At 36.3% G+C, this 25,709-nt stretch overlaps 1 protein-coding gene across 12 annotated transcripts in view; it reads left to right on the top strand.

Moving 5' to 3' along the window:
- Window positions 1-24,869, top strand: part of HERC4 (HECT and RLD domain containing E3 ubiquitin protein ligase 4) — a 31,972-nt gene extending 7,103 nt beyond the window's left edge. For 6 of the 12 annotated variants that reach the window (XM_065067906.1, XM_065067903.1, XM_065067905.1 and 3 more), the window contains exons 6-26: window positions 2,369-2,590; window positions 4,062-4,153; window positions 5,831-5,961; window positions 6,966-7,126; window positions 7,515-7,591; window positions 9,614-9,738; window positions 10,251-10,310; window positions 10,845-10,956; window positions 11,277-11,466; window positions 12,569-12,741; window positions 14,550-14,666; window positions 16,055-16,078; window positions 16,520-16,618; window positions 17,941-18,108; window positions 18,233-18,376; window positions 19,278-19,444; window positions 20,084-20,150; window positions 20,312-20,394; window positions 21,701-21,884; window positions 22,408-22,510; window positions 23,499-24,869. In XM_065067906.1, the coding sequence (XP_064923978.1) occupies window positions 2,369-2,590; window positions 4,062-4,153; window positions 5,831-5,961; window positions 6,966-7,126; window positions 7,515-7,591; window positions 9,614-9,738; window positions 10,251-10,310; window positions 10,845-10,956; window positions 11,277-11,466; window positions 12,569-12,741; window positions 14,550-14,666; window positions 16,055-16,078; window positions 16,520-16,618; window positions 17,941-18,108; window positions 18,233-18,376; window positions 19,278-19,444; window positions 20,084-20,150; window positions 20,312-20,394; window positions 21,701-21,884; window positions 22,408-22,510; window positions 23,499-23,707 (2,708 nt within the window). In that variant the 3' untranslated portion in view covers window positions 23,708-24,869. The remainder of the gene's footprint in view (window positions 1-2,368; window positions 2,591-4,061; window positions 4,154-5,830; window positions 5,962-6,965; window positions 7,127-7,514; window positions 7,592-9,613; window positions 9,739-10,250; window positions 10,311-10,844; window positions 10,957-11,276; window positions 11,467-12,568; window positions 12,742-14,549; window positions 14,667-16,054; window positions 16,079-16,519; window positions 16,619-17,940; window positions 18,109-18,232; window positions 18,377-19,277; window positions 19,445-20,083; window positions 20,151-20,311; window positions 20,395-21,700; window positions 21,885-22,407; window positions 22,511-23,498) is intronic. The other 6 variants (XM_065067913.1, XM_065067909.1, XM_065067912.1 and 3 more) reach the window with 1 other exon arrangement.
- Window positions 24,870-25,709: the final 840 nt, after the last annotated feature.

Here is a 25,709-nt window from a genome sequence, read left to right as displayed (position 1 = left end):
AATTTCTTGCCAGGTAATTCTAAAGGTTTCAACGTTTATTTTGTCTTTTTTAAAAAGGAATTTCTTTTTTAAAAAACATGCTACCACTTAACACAGATTGGATTTCAGGTTGGTAGGGGAAGTGTAATTTCATAGTGGAAGCTTGAATTTTAAAAAGAAACGTACAAACAAACGTGGTGTTCTGCCTTTTTTTTCTTTTTTGTTATCGTGCTTTCATGTCATTTCCTTTTAAAAAACTATTTCTCTCCTTTTTTTTGGTTCCATTTTTCTTTTTCATCCTGCTAGCATGCTGCGTTGCCATTAGTCTCATTTTAACGTGTAACTTCAAGTTACTGAGGCTTTCAGGCCGTGACTTCCTTGTCTGCTTTTCTGTTGCAAAGCCTTTGTTTTGTTGGTGCTTCTATGGTTAAAATGTAACATCACATTATAACCCATCTTCCTTCAAATTTTCACTGGGGATGTGGGAAGACATTTAGCTGGGCTCACTCGTGTAAGAGTGTGTCGTATTTGGTTGGTGTAGCTGTTCAGAAATTACTATGAATTTAATTTGCTGCCTATTTGTTTCTTTGTGACAAAGGAGAGTTGTGGCCAAAACTTCCATTTGGAAGCAGTGGCTGCTGTGTGGGGTTAAAGGAAACTTAGAAACTCAGCCCAAAAGCTCCAGAAGGACTGTAAAGTTTGACGGTGTTTCTTAACAAAGTGTGGTTAAAATATAAACTAGATAGGTTGGAGGAGGGAGGTTTTAACTGTATGCTAAATGTTTGTTGTTTCTTTTGTTTGTTTTTCTTTAAATGTGATGGTTTATACTGACTGTATGTGTCTTGATTCTGTACATGACTTTTCAAGGGCTCATACTGAGCATTTTTGTGCCGTGATGTATTCCCAGGCGTCTTTACCATTGTAACCTGAGGAGATTCCTTTGTTTTCAGTCCAGGCATACAGATTTACGAATATCCCATTGCCTGGGTGAAGATCAGCAGCAGAATGTGGGGAATATCAGAATTGTGCTGTTAAGTGTTCTAGTGGTCAAAGGTGCAAGAATATAGTAGGAGTTTGTAATTTAAAGTTCACTCAGTGTTTTAAATAGTTGCAAGCTTGAAGTACAGCATTGCTATCCTACTGCTAATTCCTGGACTGTAGCTTTGATGTTTCCATTCTTCATGTGCATTGTAGGGTGGTTGTTGTGGGTGTTTTTTGTTTGTTTGTTTTCTAGTTGTAAGAGAACTTACAGAAATATTTGTGCTATAACAAGGTAAATCACACATATGGCCTTAGAAATAGTCCTACACAGGGAGGATAATGGTATGAACTCACTTGGATTGGGCATTTTGGGAGGAGACTTTGTAGTATTTTTAGATCTATATATGAGATATTGATCAGATGGGTTAGTTCATGTCATTGTAGATGATTAGCGTAGGATTTCTTTGGTGTTAAGAAGATTGCTTTGCGTAAAAGCGGCGGTTTGGGTGTTGTCTGTTGGTTTTGTTTGTTTGCTTTTTAATCTGGTTTGGTTTGGCTTGATTTTTTTTTGTCGTTTAAAGAAATAAAGCTGGGAGATGAGTACCCCAGGAGACAGGTTTCATTGCTTTTATCTTGATAAAACTGTAATTGGAAAGATGGAGGTAAGGGAGACATAAGAAATATTACTGCTTATAGGTAGCATTACTGTTTGAAATGTGTATTGCATCGGCAAAAGCAAAACATCTTTGTGATTAGGTGTTGATTTTTGGGACAGTTGGCAAAACATTGGTTGTTGAGTAGAATGTTTTTGTTCAGATGCAATTTTAACATAATTAGCTCTCTGATTTGTGATCATTCAAAATATTTTTCTTTATAAGGCATAAAATGACATTATAAGCTTTGTACTTCATTGATGATATCATTGGTAGAATATTTTAAAATTTAAAATATGTGACTTAATTTGTATGTGAAAATAAAGTATGTTACCATACAAAAACTTAAATGAGGCTTGTCATTGGAAATTAGAAATTTTTGCATGTCTGGTATATAACCTTAACAAGATCTCTGCATAAAAATATATACAGTAGTGGAACTCCCAATGGAACAGTATCTTGCTTAGTAATAGCCAAACTCAACTGCTCTAACACTAACGAAACAGGAATGTTAAAAGCAGTTTTGATGGTTTTGAATGTAATTTAAGTATTTTTAGTCTGATTAAATATTTGAGTTGAATGTCTGCAAATTACGTTAGAACGTTTAGCTTCTAAAGGCAGTAATTTGTATACGTTTTCAAGCTCAAATGTTTGAAGAGCAATGGTCTAACTTCTAGCTTTTCTTGTAGTGCATAAACTTTATATAATTAAACTATATTGATTGTATTTCATGTTTATTTTTTTCCTTTAAATAGGGAGTGAAGTGTTTTCCTGGGGACAAAATAAATATGGCCAGCTGGGCTTAGGTTACGAGTTTAAAAAACAAAACTCGCCACACGTGATAAAATCTCTGCTGGGAATCCCTTTTGCACAGATTGCAGCAGGAGGAGCCCACAGTTTTGTACTAACTCTTTCTGGAGCCATTTTTGGATGGGGACGCAACAAATTTGGGCAGCTGGGTCTTAATGATGATAATGGTAAGTAAGCATCGCTCCAGTAAAATTTGATGCTGAAAGGTCTTGGTTTGTGAATCTAAAGACAGCAGTGTTTCTAGAAAAGGAGCAGACAGAACAAACCCTTGTTGAATATTGTTGGAGAGTTCTGATGTCATGTAGGATTGTGTAAGAAAGACTTTGGGCTTTTCTCTCAGCTGTTCTGTAGAGAAAATTTTGGCACTGGTATGTTGAACTTCTAGTTTGCTTGACTTGTTGTCTTCTTCCGTTCCAGATTTTTCTGTGACTTAAACTTTCTGAGTGAGATTGAATTACCATACTGTGCGGTAGTTACAGTCTGAACTGAATTTTAGATAGATGAGACTACTTGACAAAACCAGTAATTATGTAAACTATTTGGTTGTTCTTAGTAGATGCATTTGAGGAATCTTTATGGTTTGTTACTGCCATATGGGTATCTGTCTTTAGCAGGCTAGTTTGATAGTAATTTGTGATTTTCAGCTAACCATTTCCAGAATTTCCTCTTCTAGGGTGTTGATACTCGTTAATATTTTTAAGCAAATAGTTAGATTAGACAAAAATTTGTTTCTTTGTTAGCTTTATTACATTACATGCACACCATCAGGGCACAGGGATCTATGGTGGGACTATATGCTATCAGATGCCTGCAATACAGACTTTAGTATAGAATAATCTATAGCTAGTTTAATCAATTCAAATTTTCTCATTAGTTCATTGTTCTTAACACCATGTAAAGAGAGAAAAACACATGGTAGTTAAAATGCTTTAAATCTGGTCACTTTCGTGTAATAAGAAAATTTCACATTTCAGAAATCAGATTTTCATGGTAAACTTCAATTGCTTCTGCATATTCTTTGGAATATGTATGACCCCAGTTTTTAATATGAAATCACATCTTGGTAAAATCCCTTTTTTATGTCTTCATGGGGCCTCTTCCAGGCATCTTGGTGTACCTGGCAAACTTTAAGCATGAACATTTTTTAACAATGCGTTTGTGTAACTGGATGGCAAAGTTGATTTGTTCTGGCAACAGACAGAAGTTAGTTGTGCCTCCTAATTATTCAGTGTTCTGTTCTATTATACACTTAGTAATGTTGAACTATAACCGATCCCAACCTATAGGAACAGTTCAAAAACATGAAGCACTGAAACAACTGTCATTTGTTTTCTTTTCTCGTGGCCAATGGCAAGTCCAATGTACTGTTCCTTATTCCATGATTTATGTATTGACATATCATCCTATGCTAGTGAAAATGAGAATATTTACTACAAAATATTTTGGTATATTAGTCTCTGTGTTTTTCTCTAATAACAATTCTTGAAGATCCATAAACTTAGTCACAATGACTGTGTTATGCTAACAGATTTAAAGTGCGTATTTGATTGGAACCAAACTAGAATAAATGAGCAAAACTATTTTCTTCTGATTTTTGTTTTCGAAGTAAGCAATCTACTGCTATATTAAACCTTTCAGACAGGTATGTTCCTACACTGCTAAAGTCACTGAGAACTCAGAAGGTTGTTCATATATGCTGTGGAGAAGATCATACAGCTGCCCTTACAAAGGTACAATATTTAAAAATATGTTTAGGCTTTGGTTTTTTCTAATGTTTTCAGGAGAAGATGCTATCTGAATAGGAAATAAACAAAATTTCGCATAAATTTTCTTCAAAGTTTATTGGATGAAATTGAGGAAATACTGGAGGATTGGTTAAGTATTTGAACAAACTGTAGCAAATACAATAAATCTTTCTGCAGAAAATAATTCTGGCCAATTAAGATTTGGGCAATCACTAAATATCCATTTCATGTCTGAATCTGTTGAACTCTATTGCTGTAGAAGGCAGTAGAGTTTTGAAAGTAACTATTTTTAATGTTTTGTTCCTGAAGACAAAAAAAGCTCCTCTGTGTTTACTTGCTTTTGGAAAATATGGGGGTTGAAAATCTGTTTAAATTTTTACACCGCAACAAGTGAAAAGTTGTTCTGAAGAATATGAGCTGCCTAAATGTGGTCATACTTTTATTGTTTATACAAGCTTAATTTTCTACAGTGAAAGGAAAAGACTGTTCATAAGCAATTGCTTTTTGTCTTAAAATATTCTCTCACTTTGACTGGAAAAATGCGACAACTTTGCAATCCTGAAATTGATATTGAGGTGTTGTATGAGGTTAGGGAAATACAGAATGTAAAGAAGACAGGAATCTGTAACTTGGATTCTGAATGTTTTTTGCTTTTCGATACGTAGGAGTTAACTCCAAACTTACTTTGAAGCTGTTGGACTCCAGATACTGAATTTACTATAGGTGTTTCTAGGAATTATTTATGTCAGCCCTTTGTATAGCTCCATTCTCCCTTGCACGATAGGCCTTGCAGAAGGAGGGGTCTTCATTTGTATACAGTACTTTGGGTATGTGCGAACACTGCTCAAGTCCTTCCGAAATTCAGGAAAACCGGCTGCTTTTTGTTATCCTAATTCAATGAGTGGGGCTGTTGGTTTTTCTCAGTACACGCTGCCATTTTAATGATGATTTCCAGCAGAGGTCCAGTGTGATACAGAGTAGAATTGAAAGAAACAGCTTTACAGTTTCAAAACAGTTGAAATTTGAAAGATTCAAAGTTGTTGTTAGGTAAGTTGTATAACTTCTGAAAATGTTTCTAACTTAACATGCTTTCATTAAAGTTTTTGGTTAATTTCTTGATCAAATTAATCGAAAACACTTCTAAAAATTCCTTGCCGTACAATAATGTTGAAATTTTCTGGTTTCTAAGGTGACTATTTCAGTCATACTCTGCATCATCCGCCTGAGGGCAGCTTCCTATTTAGTTATTGCTTTAAAATAGAAATATGGAAGGTAAAAGCCAAAGTGTACTGTTTTTTTTTTTTTAACAGTGTGAGTTTATATACTGTTGTAGTTCATCAAGAAAACTGGAAAAGAGCAAAAATTAGGATTAGTATCTGTTAATGACAAGTTAGTGGAAGGACTATTGTGTAGTAATGTGGAAATTCCAAGAATGTGATTTGACACAAGTAAGGTGATACTTGGTGGCTGTGGCACATTTCCATAACTGCAGTTCACTTGTGACCCTTCCGTGTCTTGGGGTTTTCTTGTGCATGTATATTTTCTCTCCTTTTCCCACAATTCCAAAATCATCAGACAAAGAGACTTCTTAAACCCTATTTCTGTTCAATTTCTTGTTCTGAGATATACTGTCATTTTAACGCAAATAATTGATCTGTTTAGGAAGGTGGGGTTTTTACATTTGGAGCTGGAGGCTACGGTCAGTTGGGTCATAACTCTACCAGCCATGAGATAAACCCAAGGAAAGTTTTTGAACTTATGGGAAGTGTTGTGACGCAAATCACTTGTGGCAGGTAAGGTCCTAGGACTGTGAATCTTATAAATGACTTATTTTGTATAAAACTTCATTAATATTGTAATACGAAGTGTTGGGTGTTTTTTTTTTTTTCTTGCCCTTTGCGGTCAGGGAGGACAAGATGTTCTCTAACAAAAGATATTTAGAGACTGTACTGGGATTCTAAAAACATTCAGTAGAAGAACTAAATGAAGTTACACTTGAGAGGCTGTGATTTTTCTGAAGTAGAAGTGTGAATAATCACTGTGAAGTGAAGTGCTGTCACTTTATCATTTTCTGTTAAAGAACAAGTGCGTTTGGGGAGATACGCGAGCATCACTGAGTATAAGTGTAATTTGTTTTGTGAAATACCTGTAACACTCTATGGTGCTTAAATTCCTAATGGGTTTTTATTGTTTGTATTATAATAGCACTCAAGAAATGGGAAAAATTCCCAGCACACGTGAAAATGCTCTTGTCTAAATAATTGCACTCTAAGAAGACAAAATGAGGGAGGCAGCATAATTTTTGAGAGATGGGCACACTTTGTGATTTGGGTTAAAAAAATAAGTAAATATAAACCTATCTTTCTGGCAGTTTGGTTGACATTGAATTAGACCCATTGCCTTCTAATAGTCTATATAAATTCAGTACTGGTTCTTCCCAGGTTCATGATAAGAGAGAGCGCACATAGAGCTGAGGGAATGGGAGGAGAAAGGAGATACAGCCAATCTGGTAGAAGCCTCAGATTTCTGAACGTCTGGAAAGATGCTCTGAAGCTCAGGCTGTGGCTAAGCAGTGGTTCAGTCAGAACCTGTCATCTCCATTCCATGAACCTTTCCATGAAAATGGAATATTGCCTATTGGAGTATAAACAGAGTATTGCCAGTGGCAGGGTGTTGCCAGTAGAGAAGCAGAGTCTTTGATACTACGGGACCTTTAACATACTGTTTAACACAATTCTTAGACTGGCCTGCACGAAGCAATGCTTAGGTTTTTGTTACTGAATTTTGTTTGCCCTAGGCAGCACACTACTGCGTTTGTTCCTTCATCTGGAAGAATTTATTCTTTTGGACTTGGAGGTAATGGGCAATTAGGTACAGGAACAACCAGTAACAGGAAAAGTCCCTTCACAGTAAAAGGAAACTGGCTTCCTTATAGTAGTCAGTGCCCTGTAACCACAGGTAAGCAACATCCGGCTTATTTACTTCTTGGATTCCTTTTCCTTTATAGTGTCTTACAAATCTTGAGAATTAAACTAAGTATGGGATATAATTCCTTTCATCCAAACAGTTCATTTTCACTGTGCTCTGTTCCCTGAAGTCCATTTCTGCTGTAGAAAATACCTGTTTGTGGTGTTGAGTTCAGTCCTTTGTTAGCACTGAATCTAAGACTTAGGGCTGTTAGCATTTACCTCAGTTAAAGATAGTCTTAACTATTGTATTGCCAAGATGTGCTTCAGTGAGGTCATGTAATGAAGGAACCTTTTTCTAATTAAATGTTGATTGCAGCGTCTTAATCATTGCTCAGATTCACATTTTCACAGTTGTCTGGTTTTTATTCCTATTGCAGACAGTGAGGACTGTTATTGTGTAAAGAGAATTTTCTCTGGTGGGGACCAAAGTTTTGCACACTACTTTTATCCACAGGTAACAAATTAAATATAATTTGGTTCCAAAGTCTGTCAGCGTTATGTTTTAGTTTTTCTGAAGGTGCATGACTACATTGTAGAATTTGTAGATCAGTGTGGAAGTGCAGGACACTAAGTCAATTTAGCAATTGCAGGACTTGGACCCGGGAATTGAGTGTTAGCAGTCAGTAAGCTCTTGAGGCTTTTTTTCCTGAGTGATGGATGCATTCACGTATTTTCCTTTCATAAAGGAAAAGGTGACTGAATGTTTGAGCCCTTTACCACTGCCTGTCTTCCTCATTTGTTCCTGACTGCAGCTTTGCTGTCCTCAGCTCTGTAGCCATTTTAGCATACTGCAATGATGGAGAAACAAATGGAACTTTTTGGTAAAAATGATAGATGGTGACGTAGTTTGTTATGTGACAGAATTTTATGCTAGTCTTCAAATTTAAGTTTTAAAAGGACAATAATTGATCTGTTTTAATTCTAGTATGGGGAAAAAAAGTCTAGAAGGAATTTACAGTAAAAATGGCAACATGGGAGTATGATGGAAACTAAATGCTATTAGAGAATGAGTTGGGAGGAAAAACAAGATTAAGATGTATGACTGGTTTTCTATAGAAACTGTTTCCAATATAGTCCAGCAGATGTTAGACTATAGGAATTAATGAAGCATCAAGAGTTGAGTATCTGGGGTGAAAGCATATTTGGACACAAAGGAAAACAGATTTTAGTGGGACACATGTTTGTTATCAAGAAAAACTGAGTACAGGTGTGGCTTGCAACCGTTTGCTCCCACAGCCTGTTAACATTCTACAGAATCAACAGTTTTTCTGTTTTTTTTTCTTAATTCTGATTGAGTTATGGCAACTATTGCTGTATTTGAGAGGAGCTTGATTAGTGTGTGTAGACTGGAAAAATTACTGATAATATAGATTCTGATAATATACTGATAATATAGACTTTTCTATTCAAACTCCTTTTATAAAAACTTGCTCATTTGCAATTTTCTAATCACTGAAGTAGATTCTAACTAGTTGAGATAAACTGGAGACGGTGTGAGTGCAGTTATTGTGGCTCGTTCTGTACAAAAAGTATTAGCAATAGGTGAACTTTGATGCTGCAAAAGTATCTTTTTCAGTACTCCTTAGTTTAGTAGTTTGTGTTGAAGTCTTTCCGAGTTCTGTGAGTACTGTACTCCTGGAACTTGTGTGCTGGCCAGTTAAGGGCTCTCAGCCCCAATCTGTTTGTTTTCTCAAGTTAGTTTTTGGGCAGCTCACTTCCCTGAGTTGTTTCATTGTGGATTTAAAGGATGCTTCAGCTGGACACAAGGAAGAGGGTTTCTCATCCTGATCCTGTAGCATGGGATCAGCAGTACTGATTTTTGGCAACAGCCAGTCATCATTATGCTGAGTCAGCTTTGTTGTCAGACTGCACCCTCAGGAGAGAGATGTTTCCTTTTACTAGTTTAACCTTATTTTTGGTGCTATTTGCCATCTCTTTTTGAACCAGTGCTGCTACTCCAAATGGTGGTCTTGATTCTGCTCTTCTTTACTATTATCAATCTCACTGGAATTAATTTGGTGTGAGCAGCACATAAAAATATAGCTCATCTGATGATGCAGTAAATGTTCAGAGAAACATGATTCATTCTCAGATGAGTCTGATGGAAGTGGAGTGGGAGAGCAGCTGTCCAAAAAAAATGAATGGCCCTTTTTCTGCATGCTGACAGCCTGGCAGGGAACTGACTGCCTTGTGGTGGCTTGTGTAAAGCTTGTTTAGTGCTCATCTTCTAGAAGAACACTTGTATGTTTAGGGGGTTTACCATGAAGTAAGCTGTGGTTTGAATTAACAGACTGATCTAAATGTTGTCAGTGGGTGCTTTCATAGTGAATGCAGAACTGCTAGAATATAGGAAATTTATTTCACAGTAATAGTCTGGGTAGGCAAATTGTGAGTCAATGAGAAGATAAACCACCGGATTGATATTTCTGGAAATCAGTTTGTGTGCCTGATTCTTCACACTTTCTTTAAAATTTAGAACATGATGCCACCAGATGATTTTAGGTATCCTGACCTCTTGAAGCAGATCTGGACTGTGAATGAAACGTTTATTCAAAGACTGCTGACTTTCCCACCTGGAAGACTTCCTGTAGAGATAGCTGAGTAAGTGATGTTGAGGAAAGAAGTTGTCTTTTATGATTTTTACATCTGAATTGTGCATTAATGGGGTTTTGTGCATACACAGCAAAGCTGTTTTTAATCTGCATGTAATTTTATTACATGCAGAGCTTTTGCTGTGCTTTCTTTGCCATGCTTGTCAAGTAGTTTAGATCCTTCAGTCTGTGTCAGCTCTATCACAGTTTAAATGACAATAAAAGATTAAGTTTCTAGTTGCACGTTGAAAAGTACCGGTACATGTAAAAGATTATTGCTTCTCTAATAAAGGAGGATGCAAAGAAATAAAAAAAATACAAAACTTGCTTTGATTAGAACTGTCTTAAGTCTTGAGTCTTGAATGGCAGTTTTATCTAGTGTTGTTTAGTCATATTAAAGTCGGATTTCCATCCTTCGTACAATGTAATTTCTTAGGGTTTAAATATAGGGGGTTTTATTGTAATGCTAATTTGCTAAAAGAAAACAAAATAAACGTAACTTTTTAATATGAACGATTTCAGTGAAATTGATGGAACATTCTCCTCAGCTGGCTGCCTGAACGGGAGCTTTTTGGCTTTGAGGTAAGTGGTCGGGCTTTCAAACATGTATTCCTGTCAACAGAATGAATGGTGGCCACCTTCCTAGGGTCCCTCGTTCCTCCTGTAACATAACACCTTCCCAGTATTTCCTTGTCTTGCTGTTCTCCAAAACCTGCAATCTAAACGTCTAACTCCTTCACTGCTGTACGGTTTGTCAGCTGGCCCAACGCAGCATTGTCTGCTGCCGGCTTTGGAAGTGCATGCCATCCGTCTGCTACTGCGTCAGACAGCAAAACTCATTACTAATCAGCCACAGGTTGCATACAAGTCAAGGGGAATATATTGCACAGACTGTTCCAGATCCCAGTGTTTTTACACAATTGCCTTGCAGTTAGAGTTTATTTTTTTCAGTTGTTTCAAAGGTCATATAAGAAATGGAAGTCTGATATTGTGATCTCTCACATTTTAATTTGTTAGTATAATAAGTAGGGCAAGAAGTTCAAGGTGGAAGAAATACTTAAGTTGTTGAGAATACAGAATTCAGTCTTTTTCTCTGTGCTTTTTTCCATGCTGCAGCAATGATGATCACTTCAAAACCAGCACTAAATTCTCAGGGGTTGATATGAATGCTGCTAGACTACTGTTTCACAAACTTATACAGCCTGACCACACTCATATATCACAACAGGTTTGTGCTGCATGTTTTCCTTATGTTTGGGATTCTCTTTCTGCCTTACACATATCCAGAAATTATTCTCGCTCTGACCCTTTTAATAGCTCTCTTTACTCGAAAATATATCAATCGCAAATATGTCAAACTGTGTTGTGTTGTGCAAATTAGGTAACACATCAGCATATTGTATGTTTATATTTTAATATTTAATAAACCACCTTTTTTCCTGAATGTATAACAGTCTAATTTAAACTCTTGATGATTGCTTTCTAGATGGGCATTTGTTTGAATTCACAATTGCATTAGAGTAAAATGAATTTTATGATGTGCTGTAGGTGGCAGCTAGTTTGGAAAAGAACCTTATTCCCAAACTGACCAGCTCCTTACCAGATGTTGAAGCTTTGAGGCTGTATCTCACTCTACCAGAATGCCCATTGATGAGTGATGCAAACAATTTCACAACATTAGCTATTCCTTTTGGAACGGCTATTCTGAACCTAGAAAAAGCTCCTCTGAAAGTTCTTGGTAAGAAACTAAATAATTTTCTGTTAAAACTAAGGATCTCCAGATGAAAATGTATAGATATTCCATCAGTGAAGACATGGTCTCAGCAACACCTTCTGCGTATTTACAGTTCTATGGAATTCCTCACTGAGAAGGTTAAGGGTTAACATTGCATGATGCCTAAGAAAATGCCTGTCCTTTTGCTCCTGGGTGAGCTAACTGTCCATCCATATGAATTCATCTGGTGGTGTAATTTTTGGACTGATGTCATTTGGGAGGAATTGAACTGTAGTTCAGTGCATTTGATATGTCTTCACACTTTAAAGTGAAAATTATGTGGTTGGACAGCTAACAAGCTCTAAGCAATTTACAGAAGTGTTGCAGAGCAGATGTTAAATTGTCTTTCTTTTGACTAGAGCACCTGTTTTGTTTCTTCTGAGAGGTTCAAGTTTTCTCACTGATCCCAAGTTGTGGTCTTGAAATACATAGCTGAGAATAGCTCTGTTTTTTAACTCAGCTTCCGTACACCACCTTATTGTGACTCCTCTCACTTGAAATTCAGCTTAAAGAGTTGAGGTTTTAGAATATTTCCTTTTTCATTGGTATCTTTTTGAGAAGGTGCTTCCTTCTTCAATTATCTTTGCCTTGCAACCCATCTCTTACGTTTCTCAGAAGTTTTTGGTAAGAGTAAAGAGCTTATCTGCTCTAAAGAAAAGCAAACTGTTTGTTTCTTTGAAATGTAGATTTTTTTTGTGTTGCTTCACTTTCTCATTGCTCTCAGGACTGTTTGCTTAAGTCAGGATTTTGGGATTTGAGCCATCTGGTTTTATGTCAAAAGTTACTTCACGATATTGTCATGATAAACATATTGAAGTGTTGGTGTGTAACAACAGAGCATTTGAACAGAGGTTTCATTATTTATACAAAGAGTGTCTTGTTTAAAAGTCTGTACCACTCTTGTGTTAAACTTTTCTTTATTGGTTTGTTTGTGGGGGGTTTTTTTTGAGTATCTTTGGAACCTGACAAGTATGCTTTCTAGCAAAACGTTTTTAGTTAAAAGGATAGCATAAGATAGTATTGTAGTGGCAAGTACTAAGTTTGTGTATTCACCATTTGTTGACAGAAAATTGGTGGTCTGTACTTGAACCTCCGTTGTTCCTCAAGATAGTGGAGCTCTACAAGGATGTTGTAGTCCACCTCTTGAAGCTGTGTAAGATGGGCATTCAGGCTTCTGAAAGAAGAATACTCACCAGTTTTCTACACACAGCTTTCAGAGTCCTGGAAATATTGCATAGAGTACGTTTACATCCGTTTTAACCAGTCACTTCATCTCTTTGTTTTTGCCAGCATCTGTGTGCTGTGTAGTTGTTAAAATAGGTTACTAAAGAGTTTCAAATGCTTAGACTTGGATCTACAGAGGTGTCTGTAGTTGTTCCATCTGGACCTATGAACCACTGGAATTCATGGTGATGGAATTGCCTATTTTCTTGGGAAACACAGACTGACCAAATCAGTTGTATCTGTGAGGGTATGTTTGAAAGAATTTCCTCTTAAGCTTGAAATGATAGCAAATAAGGTCACAAATGGAAGATAAGAGCAAGCTGTATTTTGAATAAGAAAGATATGCACAGTTTTACCAAGACATTTATTTTCCGATTTGTTTATTCCGTTTGTTAGTACTGTAACTTAATTCATGAAAACTAATGAACTTCCAACAAAAATACCCTAAAACATTTGTGTACATCACAGTGTATTATCTAGTGGCTGCTGAGGTTTTCCTTCCCACCTCATATTTTTTTCCCTCTAGTTTACTCTGGTCCTGTGGAATTTTGTGCTTATATGCTAGAAGAGCATTTTAGGCACTCCTTAAGGTGCTGGTTAAGTACTGGGCACATTGGACCTCTGTGTGCTAAGCATAACGCCCCTCTTCCCCAAGCTGTCATAAAGAATGGGAAAGATTTTTGCTTCAGAAATTGCAATTTGTATGCTATGGTTTGCCCAGCTTTTCTTTATTCTGTATGGAGGCATCAAATTAAGGCTGGTAATAAGACTGTTTAGTAACTATCTTGTGTTAGAAGTACAAGATGTCCATTACAGATTCCCGTATGGAAGGCTGTTGCTCTATAATATAATATTATTTTTCTGCCTTGAGAATTTCTGTCACTGCTCAGGCTTGCAGTAGCTGTAAATCATAACAGCTGAGGTTGATCTTAAAATCTTAAAGCCTATGGGTAATTGTAGAATTGTAATGTGGCTCTCCTAAGTTCCTATTTTTTTTTTTTATTGAAACCAAATTTTGACTTAATATGTAGCTACATTGTAGAAATGGTTACATTTGTACCTACCCTACAGCCCAGCTATTTATCTTGGTATAGGCTTAGTCATTAGCTGGTATGGACTAAACTAAGATGAAAAAAAGGGGCAACATATCTGGGGTATTTCATGGAGTTAGAACCTGGTGGTTTGGTGTTTGAGAAAAGTAGGCTTAGATTATCTGGTTATAAAGACAGAACTGGGGATCTTGATGTTTTGGCAGTTAATGGTGCTTCACAGTCCTTGGGAAAAGAAGTGTGTGTTAGCAAAGTGTGGATGCTTCTGGGTTCAAATCAAACTGTAGAGACAAGCCTTTGTAGAAAGTTTTCTTTCCAGATCTCTCTTTTTCTAAGCTTGATGTTTTTAAATAGAAACTGTGCTTCCGGTCACAGGTAATAGAGATACTATTCGTAGTGTAATTAAGAAGAGTTCTTGAATCATAGTTCTTAAACTTGTGCAAATACAGGAACACATTTGTTGCATTGTATACATTCATATATATATTCATCACTGTTTCTGTGAGATCATATGATGTTTCAAAGTGCCAGCACTGTATTGTGTGATGCTGTATGCTCAGTTACTTTTTCTTTGTATCTTTGATGGGATTCTGAATAATCCGCATATCCCTGTCTTTAATACTGTATATTGAATTCTTGTAGGCGTTGTTGTTCTAGCATTTTTTAGTAGCTGGGTATCTGTGTCTGATGTGTTAAATGCTTGAAAAACATGGAAATTGTCCTTTTGAAAACTTATACAAAGTGCTAACAAAAAAATAAATTGTACTTTTTTAGGTAAATGAAAAGGGACAAGTTATTCAGTATGACAGATTTTACATTCATGAGATACAAGATTTGATAGATATCAGAAATGACTATGTCAACTGGGTCCAGCAGCAGGTATTTGGAATGGTAAGTTGTGTTGGGTTTTATTTGGGTTTTCTGGTGGGGTTTTTTCACCCCATACTTTGTTTTGGTTTTGTCCCTTTAGAAGCCTGTAGATCCTCTAAATATGGGCACTTTCTTTTCCTAAAAATATCTTCACAGATCACTGATGCTGAACAGACTCCTGTTATGTCAGGTACTAGCTAAGGAAGAACTGTTAAATCGGTGTGCTTCTCGTAGGGTATCGCTCTTAGGACTGACATTGTTCAACATGTTAATCCGTCGATTAAAAAGTCATTTGGAATGCTGTCACTTGAGACTTGCCATGTCAAAAAAGTTAGGGAAGAGATGGCCTAAGTCACATCTCCTGTGTAAATGGTTTTGATGACTTTTTCCTGCCTTCATGTCCGCTAGTTCCCTATATTCTTGCTTTTAAAATAAGAAGCCCTACTTGCCTATTGAACCAGTAATAATGAATCAAAACATTTTTTGCTGGTGTAATTTTTGTCATAACTTGAGGCAAAACTGTTTTCTTAGCTCCTTATTAAAATTTGGAGGGGGAAATACAGAAGAAAATAGAATTTCAGAAGTATTCAGAGTATTGTCAGAGAGAAACTTGGGAGGAAATACTTTTATTCTTTCACAACAGAAGAATTAGTGGGGAAAAAAGTATTCTGGCCATCACTTTCTGCGGGCCATGGATGTCAATGTATTTAACTTCTGAGTTTTATACGCACAGTCAAATTTCAGATTTGTTAGTTTGTCATTACTTTTATTCTTTTTCTGCATTCTGCCTGCTGGGTGGAAACGAACTTGGCTTTCAGCGCAGGATAAGGAGGGTAACATGGCACCACATGGGTAACTTAGTTTCGTAGCACAGTTGAGGTCGCTTATGGAAGTCTCCACTCAGTCCCTGCCATATGTATTGGTCTGTCTCAAATTCCAAGGGTCAGCTGCTTTTTTCATGTCTTATCATAGACCCAAATGATTCTTGCGACTTTATGATAAAGCAGTGGAGTTCTTTAGTATTTTTAAATTTTTGCTCATAAAAAGTCTTTTGCATTTAATTTTAACATGCTACAGTCATTTGAGAATGAAAATACATAAGCAAAAGCAAACATAATGTCTTATTTTATGGAAATAAACATTTAAAATATTGAATTTTTTGCATCCAAGAAAACATAATACTTTAATGGACCTTTTTAAAGACTGGTATATAGGGTGTTGGAAGGCATGGCTGTGTTTGGTAGATTAGAATGTTTATGGCTGATATTTATTTCTCAGTAAACATCCTCTTGGGGGGGAAGCTGTAGATAAATATTTTTAGTTCTACATCAGAGATTAATAATTATTGCAGACACTAATGCTGCTTTTTCATCTTAATTATTGCTACCTTTGTGCAAATGCTGTCATAGGATGTCAACCATGGATTAACTGAGGTAAGATTGGTTGCAGTCTAAGGAAATCAGAAATATGAATGTCGAAGATTGTCTGATGTGTTCTGTTGGGAGTAAAGCTTTAAGTTAATATGGCTGTAATCTGAAAAGGCTTTCCTGGGGCAGAACCATGTAATTCTTGGTATTGCAAATTTAGAGCAGCATTTGAAAACAAGGACTACTTTAATCATATCTACTTTCTGTACTAAAAGTTCTGAAATTAAAATGTACTAAGAGTGTGCTGTGTGTGGTTTGGGGGGGGGGTTTTGCTGAAATACTAAACAATTGAAAATCTACTTAATTTTCCTAAAATGTTTTGGTGCTGCATTGACAATGAGTAAAGACGTCTTTCTCTTTTCAGTAAAATAGATGAGTACTATTGCAATGGCTTCTCTAACCGTGATTATGGTTTTTAAATAAGCAGAGGTATTCTTCTCATTCTAGTTAACAGATGTTCCTGTTACAATTTGCACATACCCATTTGTATTTGATGCCCAGGCAAAGACAACTCTCCTACAAACAGATGCGGTCATACAGATGCAGGTAGGAGTCTTTTAGTTGGTTTTAATGTTATGAGTTGTTTGTTTGTTTGGTTGGTTTTTAGTTGGGAGTCTTGGGGGGTTGTTGTTGGTTTTAGTTTTTTGTAGGTTTTATGTTTGGGGGTTTTTTTGTGTGTTTGTTTGTTTGTTTGTTTTTATTCTCTCCCCTCTATCTCTTCTCTCTCCCTCCTTTTTTTTTTTAAACTCTGTGTATTGTCTTTTCCGTAAGAATGAGGGGTCTAGTTGTAATCTCAGAGGGTATCCATGATAGAAGCTGGTGGTTTTGGCATCTCATTGAAGTTAGATTGGTAAATAAGTTCATGAATCTGAGAAACTTCTTCTCATTAATGAGAACACGAACAGCCCTAAATAACTGAGAGGATCTTCAGTGGTTTCATGATTCTGTAGGTAGAACTGAAACCAGTGTGATGTGGTGAGCTATACTTTTGTTCAGTGTTTGGATTTATTTTAATAAATATAATATTTAATAAATATAATCCATACCTATTCAGTTGCTGTAAGGGTCTAATAAATCATATTCTTAAAAAAGTAAAGGACGCTACAGCAAAAGTAACAGCAGTAAGAGCACCAGCCCTCCCCCATGTTTATAATGTTTAACATAATAAGAATTATTGTCCTGAGTATGAAACTAAACAGAAGAGGTAAGTCATGCTCAAGCAATGGGCTCATGTAGAAAAGTACTAGCTTGCTTTTGTTATCATAGTTCATAACAAACATTGTTTCTTATGCCTTTCAAAATGTAGATACACGTCAATACCAGCATTTGGTGAATTCAGGAAAATGTTCACATTGAATATTTCTATTAATGATAATAATAGTATTAAAACACACAAACTTTCAAGAGTTCTGTGCCATATTCAGAACATTTGCAACAGTATTTTGGTTTTGAACAATTCTAATACAGAATTTATAATACAAATTAAATAGATGAACACATTGCTTTTCATTCTTTGAATTAGTTTTTAATGGATGTTTTCATGCCAGATTTGGATTAAACATCTTACTCTTCTTTCAATGAAGTGCCATGTTTTCTTGCTTCCTTTCATTATCCGAAGTATTCTGACCAGAATGCCAAAAAGTGTATTCTAAAACTTCCCTGAACATTAGCATTGATGAAGCTAATGGGTAAAAGAAAATGATTGCCCAAGATAAAAAGAATATAAAGAAAAATTGGGAAAATTCAGTAGCTCTCATAATAGCTATTCTCATTCATATCTTCTGCATTTCTCAAGACAAGACTTATGGACCTTTAATGTTCACAGGAACCTTGTGGTACCTGCTGACACTTTGTGTTGTTTTTTCCAGATGGCTGTTGATCAGGCTCACAGGCAGAATTTGTCTTCTCTCTTTCTGCCAGTATTTGAATCTGTCAACCCATGCCTGATATTAATGGTACGGAGAGACAATATTGTAGGAGATGCTGTGGAAGTCCTAAGGAAAACAAAGAATGTAGACTACAAGAAGCCACTCAAGGTATTGTCAGTACATATTGCTCAAAGTGTCTTTCACTGATGTGCAAGTAACTGAGAATAGTTCTGGACAAATCTTGTTTCACAATCCGTTTTTAATTCTGTGCTAAACAAATGGTGTGTTTCAGGTTATTTTTGTAGGGGAAGAAGCTGTTGATGCTGGAGGTGTTCGCAAAGAATTTTTTTTGCTCATCATGAGGGAGTTGCTAGATCCCAAATATGGAATGTTCAGGTATTACGAAGGATCCAGGCTGATCTGGTTCTCTGATAAGGTAGGGTGCTATCTACAGTAACTAATTTTCTTTTAACTTACAATATTTGTGTTAATAATGTATGAACATAGTGCCTTGTAGTATTTCTATTTCAAGAGGAGAAGATGAAAGAACCATTCTCAAAAAATGTTCATTTTTGTCATCGTTGGATCAAGAGTTTCCCTTTCTCTAGTTCCCCATTCGTCATTTACTCCTTAGCGCTTGTCCCCAACCCAGACAAGTTTAGTGGGAAGAAGTGCCAGCCAGAGTAAACTTGATTCCAAGAGCAGAATCAGTAAATCAAGGTGGTAGAGAAAAATCCTTGAAGTGGCATGTTGGACGGGTCTTTCTGCGTTCGGTCACATTTATGGGTCTGTTCTGTAGGTACTCATCTGGTCATACTTCCTCAGAAGTTTTGATCGTGGCCTTTTTAGTCCTCTTTCAGGATATATCCACCGACTAGGGTGGATATACCACAAATACCTGAATTTTAACATTTCTGCAGTTGTATTTTTGGCCTTGGCTGTTAACTCCAAAGGAGTCAATAGTGAGCTCCTCCCTCCTCCTCCCAAAAATACTTTTTAAAAAACTGACCTGTATTTAAGCACTGAATAGGGCAATAGTAAGTTACTGACAAAACCAGAATCTTAATGCTATACTTTCAGCAGTTATGCATCACTTATAACACAAAATGTGATGTATCTCAGGGTTTTTTTTAAGTAGAAAGAGTTCTGTTGGATTTCAATCTCTCAGCTGGTTAAAACTATCCTGTTTACCTCAATATTTACAGATACTTATATAATTAAAGAAAATAGAAATGAAATTCCCCCAGATTATACTGCACTGTACACTTTTTTCTGGACTCTCTAAGATTAAAACAACTTCTTTATTTTAAACCATCTTGTCTGTTTTCTGTTCTTAGACCTTTGAAGACAGTGACTTGTTTCATTTGATTGGTGTTGTCTGTGGGCTAGCAATCTATAATTTTACTATTGTAGACCTTCATTTCCCTTTGGCTTTGTACAAAAAGCTATTGAATAAGAAACCATCCCTGGATGACTTAAAAGAGTTGATGCCAGACGTTGGCAGGTAAGCAAGAAAGAAAAATGAGTGTTGCTAGGAATTAATTTTTAATTCAACATTTTCCTTTAAGGATTTTAGAAGAAAATAATATTAGAAATTCAAAACCTTTGAGTTTCAGCCATTAATTTTATAAGCCTAAGTATGAACATGGTTTTAGTTCTGAACAGCTTGTTTAGTCCATCAAGGAAATGTTTTTGCTTATTTTGGGAACAAATCCTTGCTAAGTGTCTGCCATTGCATAGGGATTTGAATGCACTAACAGGTAGGTGGTTCAAACAAGCAGAAGTGGATGTTTGATTGTCTCAGTGTTGTAAATGCAAAAGTTTTTGTGAGTTCAAGGAAAAATTAAACAGGTTAATGAAAGAGCCCATCAATGGTTAGTAAGTCCTCACCACCTCTGTTTTGGGAATCCCTCAGCTGACGATCAAGATCTGAATCTTCTCTTTCCACACCTGGGGATAACCAAAGGAAATAACGCTATGCATAATAGCAAAACGATTATTTGAGATTTCCCAGTGCTGCACAAGTCAGTGAGCTAACACAGGAAATAACAGGAGAAAGATTGGTTTTTTTAAACTTAACAAAGTATAAAGAACACTTCAAGAAAATACTTTCATCTTTCTTACTTTGTAACTTATTTTGCAGGGGAATGCAACAGTTACTGGACTATCCAGAGGATGACATAGAAGAAGCATTTTGTCTTAATTTTACTGTAAGTTATAACTGCCTCTGGAGTGTTTGTGCAAAAACATCAGCTGCTAATTCCCATGAATTTTAGTATCTGTGTCTGCATTCATGTTGCTGTGAGTTAAGTGGTGGGGAGAACTCCACACAGGAAATAAGATCTATACTTTTGTTGTTTGTTTTAAATAGATCACTGTGGAAAATTTTGGTACAACAGAAATTAAAGAGCTTGTTCCTAATGGTGCTGGCATTCCTGTAGTCAAACAAAATAGGTGAGTTCTCTGGGTTACAGGGTAGTTCAGTGTTGCTGTCTGCCTTGGGAATGGAACTGGGCTGCTATAAATACCTTTTGCCAAACTGTTACGCTAACGTTGTAGCAAAACTACTTTGGTTGTTTTTCCAAGCTGTTCTCATGTGTATTGTTAAAACAGTGATAGTATTTAAGGATTTACCAGCTGTGGAGAGGATATCTAACTATACTCAGAATCTATAATACTTTTTTTTTTTTCCACTGTGAACTTAGAAAAATTTTGAAGCTCTTTAGGGCCCATTTTTGACTATCTGGTCTTCATTTTATAAGTTTAAAAATGGTTGTGGTTCTGCAGAAAGTCAGATATATAATTGGGATTTAGTGAGATGAAAACTTCAACCTAGATGCCATTATGTGGCAACTATTCATATAAAATCTTAGAGAAGTCTTCCTTTTGTAGAGTGGATAAATTGATCTCATGTCACATAGTGTTATTGCCAGAAAAGTGTGTGAGGCTGGATGATGTTTCCTTGGCCAAGGGCTCTGTTACTTCTGTTTATAAAAGAAGCCTCTCCCACCCTTTGTTTCCTTTCTGCTCCTGGAGGACAGGCAGAATGGATCTGGTGGTGCTTTTGTCCCTTTTTGCAGAATACTGCCATTTTCCTGTCTCTCTCTGCCTGTTCCTCTCAAGCATTTCTGTTGGAATAATTACAAAAACTGTATCACATCAAGGAATTTTAGTTCTTCCCTCCAGTGCTGCAGAAGAAAGTGTTTCCAACAAGACATGAGAAGTCCTTACAGCAAAGCACAGATATCAGGCCGCCTCTTTCACAGCGTCCCAGCTCCTTTGCACCTATATTTATACTGCATAAGACTCAAATGTCCATTTGAAGCTGATTTGCATTTTTAGTGCAAATATGGAAATCTTTTTCATTGAAAAATGCAACAGTGAGTTTGACTAGTTGGTTTCAAGGCACTGCGTGTAATTCAAGCCTGTGAGCTTGTCACCATTCAGTCCAGTTCAGGACAATGCATACAAATAAGAGAAATGTTCATAGTGGCTGAAGTAAGTAACGCTAAATGTTACTGGTTTTCTGTTGCACATTACCAGCTCTTGTCTTGCGGGTGTGGAGGGGAAAGACATTTATGTGCCATTTTCACTGACCTGAAGCAGAGAATATAATAATATATTAGGATCCTTTTTGCTTAACTTTTTATGCTGTGTTCTCCACACAAATGGCTACTGTTTGACTGATAGAAGAGTGACAATGTGCTGTTTTTTTTTTCCTTCCCCTCTCAACAGTGTTCTTTTTGTCTTCTTTGGACAGGCAGGATTTTGTGGATGCATATGTGGATTACATCTTCAACAAATCTGTGGCTTCCCTATTCAGTGCATTTCATGCAGGCTTCCACAAAGTATGTGGAGGTAAAGTTCTTCAGCTCTTCCAGCCCAGTGAGTTGCAGGCAATGGTGATTGGGAACACAAATTATGATTGGAAAGAGCTGGAGAAGGTAAGAATCATATTAGCTATTTGTTTTGTGTATTTTTAATTTCGTGATGCAAAAGCAAATACTTGAAGTGTCCTTTTGAGCTCTGTTTAAGTTAATGTGACTTCCAGCCTTCATTGCATTTGGTTGCATGAGCGAGGAGTATTTTTATTAAATGTCAGTGAATGAAGACACTAAAGTATTATGTGACTTCCTGCTTAAAGTTTTCCCAAATAATTTGTGAAGGAAATCAAATGTAGAAGAAAAAGGAAGAAAAATCCACAAAACAAAAGGGAGCTGTATGCAATGGATTATGTTAGAAGGGGAAAAGTGAACAAAATGCACAGCTAATAAAAGTAAAAACTCTTGATTGCCAAAACTTGCTGTGAGACATGGTCACTACATTCTTTGGATTGAAAATGCTTTGGAGTGTGCGAATCTGTCCTTAAAGTCAGACTGAAGTGCTGAAAAAAACTGAGCAATATATCACTACATTATCCTACTAGTTCTACATGTGAACAATAACCTTATTTCTTGCTCATTTTAGAATACAGAATACAAAGGAGAATACTGGGCAGACCATTCTACAATTAAAATGTTCTGGGAGGTTTTCCATGAGTTGTCTTTGGAGAAGAAAAAACAGTTTTTGCGTGAGTATTTGAAACTACTTTGCAGAAATTGCTAGTTGAACAGGATCCCTATGATTTCAAGCTGTTGCTAGAAGAGGGCAGATGTAAGTATTTCTCTGTAGTGATGTGATTATTTGGAAGAAAAAAAAGTCATAGTAGAAGAAATTGATTATGAAGCAGTCTCTGGTTTTGCTGGGGATGTCCTGAATAATTCTGAGCAGTGGGCAGTTACAAGATCACAGTAGATAAGAGCAGCATTTAAAAACAACCAAATAAAACCAACCAACCAACAACAACCAAAAAACCCCAACCACACCACAAAAAAAAAACCACCCCAGAACCAGCAACCTAAACTGTACTAGTGTCATTTATCTGATGACTAGGATTGTTTGTTCTGTGTTTTGACAAGTTTCACATCCTACAGTTTTTTCATTGCACACAGATGGAATTTTAGAGTTATAACTGAGATACCTCAGGTTACTGAGTAGAAATGTACAGGGAAAAAACAAAGTTATGGAAGCTTTCTGTCAATGAGCACTTGTTGAGAATGCATCGTAGATTAGTTTCCAATTCAGATAAGTGTCTTACTGAACAAGCCTGTGTATTTACAAGATGCTTGCAAATGCTCAGTAACAGTGTAGACAATGGATTTTAAGTAAGAAATTCTGCATCAACAACTTCTTACTCTTTGGGGGCTTTTCTGTGGTTTTGTTCGTGTAGTGGGGGGTTGTTTGTTTGCTTGGTGGTTTTTTGACTGGTTTCCTATGCTAAAATGGAATCTTTGCCTTTATATATTACTTGTTATGTTACAGTTAACAGTTTATATGTCTAAGGTAGAGATTGGTTAAGTCATTATTCCCTGTTTTTCAGACTTCTTAAAACAACTTCAGTGTGGACAGCTAAATACTGTTGGAGTAATTAAAAATGCAAATAGCAATCAGAACTGCATATGTGACGTATACAATGTTAGTCTCAAAATACTTTCAAGACTCTGTTTTTTTCTTGACAGTGTTTCTGACAGGCAGTGATCGCATTCCAATTCTTGGGATGAAGTGTCTTAAACTAGTGATCCAGCCAACAGGAGGCGGAGAAGATTATCTTCCGGTAGCCCACACTTGCTTTAACCTTCTTGATCTTCCAAAATACACAGATAAAGAAACTCTGAAATCTAAGTTGATCCAGGCTATAGATCACTACGAAGGTTTCAGTTTAGTATAACTTCAGAAATGAGAGCTCTGTGTAATGTGGGATCATTAAACTATCTTTCTGTGTCTTTCTTGTGGTGGTAAATTCAGTGGATTAAATGATGGAATTGATAATATAACTGATTATTTGCGAAAACGTTCAGTGGTACGGATATTCATGGGAGCCAAAAAACATTTACAAAAATGAGGAACTGTCTTAACACATCCCTTCTTGTACAGAACCATGTGGATTTTGCCACTTAGAATAAAAATGAGAGTATTGTGAATGGGAGTCAAGTTTCACTAACATGAATTACCATTTCACCTTATGCAAACGGTTTGGCGTGTGAGTGCATGAGAGACTTGCTTAAGTTTTTCAGATCACTTAGTAAGAACATTTAACTTTTTCCCCGATGAATTCACTTGGTAACTTTTCATTTTGTAAATAATAAATTTTTGTGATAAAACAAATATGTTCCAATAGCAGTATGGTTTCTATTGCTTGTAATTGAATATGAGCTTATTTTATGGCTTTTAACAAAAAAGTGACTACTCTGATTTCTGAAGATATATTTTTCTGGTTTGTTTTAAGAACCTTAATAAAAGCGATTGTTCAAGAGACATTCATCTTCACAACGTACAATCCATGAAGCAGTCACTTAGTGCTGGTACGAAACTGCATACAATGGCATTTTTAATATGTGAATGGACAAGCTGACTTAATACACTGTTTTATTTTTAAGGACTGATTCTGTAATGAAGTGGACACAATGATAAAAGAGGTTCATTTATCATTTGGAACCTCTGCAGCGACGTGTCAGGAGTACAGCTTCAAAGAAAAAGATGCACCAGACAGTTGTTGCTGTCAAGAGGTTAAACATTTATTTTTAAATGCGGAAAGCGTAGTTTATGGTTTCTAGTAGAATTTTCACTTTTTTCCAGTTAAATGCATTTGGAATAACTCTTTAACACACCCCCCTCCCCTTTTCTTAAGATTTTATTTTTAGTATAATTGCCCTGAGACAATTGTGCTTAGCCTGGACACTTTCGGATTTGACTTTCCTTCTCTGGTTAAATTCCAGATTTTGTGGTGTTAATGCATATGTGACTTGCAGCTGTGAAACAAATATTTATTTTTTTTAGATTTTTAAATGCAGTGAAAAAATTCAAGCTATAATAAAAGACTTGAATTAAAACCTTTTGTTGGTTGATGTGTATGGATGCTGGCATGATGCATATTTCTTAAATTGGAGGGCAACTTTTGCATGCATTAAATTGAGGGCACAGCTGGGATCTCACTTTAAAAGTAGGGAAATTAATTCATTGTAATAGATCGTATGACTTGCGGTTTCTGTGCTGGCAGTAGAAGTGAATGTAATACAAAGCAGTCGGTACAGTTAAAATCATTCCTTTTTTCCTTAACACTTGTGTTTTTACAGCTTTCTCATGCAGTGTAACCTCTAGTAATTTCTTTGTATGCAGCCTATGTTGTGTCTTTTACAACATTTGTTACCTGGCTGGGATACTTTCCCTCTTGTGAAAAACAAGAAACCAACAAATACTGAAGCAGCTTAATCTTACTACACGTGGAGGAAAGAAGAGGAGGAGAGGAAAAAAGGTATTATCCTTTCATTCTACCAGGTAAAACACTCGTTTCAAATTATTAAACACCAAGATTGCAAATGCAAATATTCAAAAATCAAGAAGTGGTGAAAGTAAAGCTGACTTCTTCCTTTTTCCCTTGTGCATTATTATGTGGTTAAGTGCTGTTTCTTTTTGATGGGATTTTTGCTTCATTCAGTGCACACAGTTGATGGTGTTCAATGAACAGGAGAGGGTTTCTGTGTTCAGTTGTGCAGGTCCAAGTCTAATTTAGTGCATAACATCTCCACCCAGCACTATATTTTTTATTTAATTTCCCTGTGGGACTTTCTCTAATATTCACTGAATTGGATTTTTCATCAACATCAATATTGATCCAAAAGATGAGTGATAGCCTTATTCTGTAGGTGAGGGGCTCTGAGACAGAATCCAAA

This window comes from Columba livia, chromosome 6 (assembly GCF_036013475.1).
Source record: "Columba livia isolate bColLiv1 breed racing homer chromosome 6, bColLiv1.pat.W.v2, whole genome shotgun sequence".
Lineage (NCBI taxonomy): Eukaryota > Metazoa > Chordata > Aves > Columbiformes > Columbidae > Columba > Columba livia.
Note: the sequence above shows the minus strand (reverse complement) of the source record. Positions and strands in the feature narration are given on the sequence as shown.